We start from the raw sequence: 2,092 nt of genomic DNA, 5'->3' as shown, positions 1-2,092 counted from the left end.
AATTGATGGAATAAACTTATGATGTATTAACTCATGAAGCATAGAGCGACTCCAAAAACTAAACACACCATAAATATTTAATACCATAAATACTATGCATGCATGTCATTTACATCCCCGTCCCGATGCGATAGCGTTCCAACCTACCCAAAATATCTACAACTACCGCATCTGACCTGGACTGTGCGTCGGACCATAATTCATGTGGGTCGCGCGTCCGGGTTTGGTCGTGCCCTGCTAAAGCCAACCAGGGGTTCCACTAACCCTCCAAAGCTAGGGCTCTAAATAACCGGACTCTGTATATATATTCGTATTTCGAAGTGAGATTTATCAAGTTGATTATAATAAAAACATCTAAATTCTAACAATATATTTTTATTAGAAGTAGAGGTCCAATCTCATTTGTATTATAAGTAAACCTTACAATGGGGACGAGCGAGGTACATTTATTTTTAGTTTAGAAAACCGAAGGGCGACGGGCGGACCTTACAAAGCCGGTGCCGGTGAGCAATCATGAATTTACGGAGCACACTGTAGTGTGCAGTGTGCCCCCACTGATGTCTAGAACGACGACTGATGATGATAGATCACCCACGCTGCCACGCAGCGACGTGACTGCGACGGGTCCCACTGATGTACCGCGCAGTGACTTCAATCTTTGGACGTTCCAGTGGATGGATTCGCGACGGAGATCCCGCCGTCGACGAACAGGTTGTGGCCGCTGATGTACCTCGCGTCATCGCTGGCCAGGAAGAGCACGGCGGCGGCGACGTCGTGCACCCGCAGTGCGCCCACGCCCTTGAGGTTGGCCATGCCCTCCATTGCCTGCTCCAACGCCTCCGCCTCGAGGCCCATGTACCTCATGGTCAGCGGCGTGGCGACCCCCGCGGGGGAGACGCAGTTCACGCGAATGCCGTGCTGGCCGAGCTCCGCAGCCGCGTTCTCCGTCAGAGTCACCATCGCGCGCTTCGCGCACGCGTACGCGTACGACGACACGCCAGTCACTGCCGCCGCCACGCTCGACGTCCCTATGATGCAGCCACCGCGGCGCGAGGGCACCATCACCCGCGCCGCGTGCTTGGTGCCGAGGAACGGGCCCACCAGATTCACGGCCAGCACGCGCTCGAAGTCAGCCTTGCCGCTCTCCCGGACGCTGTAGCACGCCGGCCCGCTGACGCCCGCGTTGTTGAACATGATGTCCAGCGCGCCGAACGTCGCCACGGCGTGGTCCACCGCGGCCGCGACGTCGTCCTCGCTGGTGACGTCGCAGTGGACGTAGCTGGCGGCACCCGCGCCGAGATCGGCGCAGACGCGCGCGCCGGCCTCGTCCTGGATGTCGGCCACCACGACGTGGGCGCCGTGCTCCACGAACAGCCGGGCCGTGCGCTCCCCTATCCCGCTCGCCCCGCCAGTGATCACGGCCACCTTTCCCTCCAACCTGAGCACATAGATACATAACAGGTCAACCTAGACCGGATCTGGTGGAATCAGCACGGCCGACCAGACACAATGAAGAAGCAAGCGTTCTTACTTTCTTGGAGAGGCAGGGACGATGACGGCACTGCTTGCCATGGCTGCGTTCCTAGTTAACCAACCTCAGTTCTGCTCTGCAACTTGCTCAAATTTGTAGTATTACAGCTGAGCCAGCTGGCCTGCTTCAGTGCTGCCGCTGAGCACTGCTTATGAACATTTGGACGGAAAAAAGGTACTCGCCAGCCTGTTAATTTTTTTATGCCAACAAACATAATATTTTAATCTCTACTTCTCTATTCTATACTATAACCCAATGCACGTGCGGGCCACAACTCTAGCTCAAGCACGTCATGCCGACTGTGCCGGGCCAGTTAGCCCGTCGTCTCATTTGATTAAATCAGCATAAAATGGTAAAAAACTGTGTAGGATGTGAGATTTGAACCGATGCCCTGATAAAAGAAGGGCAGGAGACGTTAGATGAAGCCGTCTAACAAATAGAACATCATGACCAGATGTTTTTAATATTAAATATAAATTATATATGTATATACGTTTTTTTAAAATAAAAATATATAATCGTGTCGGGCCGGGCCAACACTACGGACCGAGACTACAGCCC

General features: G+C 53.6%; 1 protein-coding gene across 1 annotated transcript; it reads right to left on the bottom strand.

The window, feature by feature from the left end:
• Nucleotides 1-355: 355 nt before the first annotated feature.
• Nucleotides 356-1,745, bottom strand: LOC103646611 (momilactone A synthase). Its single transcript, XM_008671320.1, has 2 exons — nt 1,532-1,745; nt 356-1,438 (listed from the first exon to the last, which is right to left on the bottom strand). The coding sequence occupies exons 1-2, from the start codon at nt 1,570-1,572 to the stop codon at nt 652-654; spliced, it is 828 nt and encodes a 275-aa protein (XP_008669542.1). The 5' UTR covers nt 1,573-1,745; the 3' UTR covers nt 356-651.
• Between the last annotated feature and the right edge of the window lie 347 nt (nt 1,746-2,092).

The sequence above is a fragment of the Zea mays genome, chromosome 2 (assembly GCF_902167145.1).
Source record: "Zea mays cultivar B73 chromosome 2, Zm-B73-REFERENCE-NAM-5.0, whole genome shotgun sequence".
Lineage (NCBI taxonomy): Eukaryota > Viridiplantae > Streptophyta > Magnoliopsida > Poales > Poaceae > Zea > Zea mays.
The sequence above is the reverse complement of the archived record's forward strand: the minus strand, read 5'-3'. Positions and strand labels throughout refer to the sequence as shown.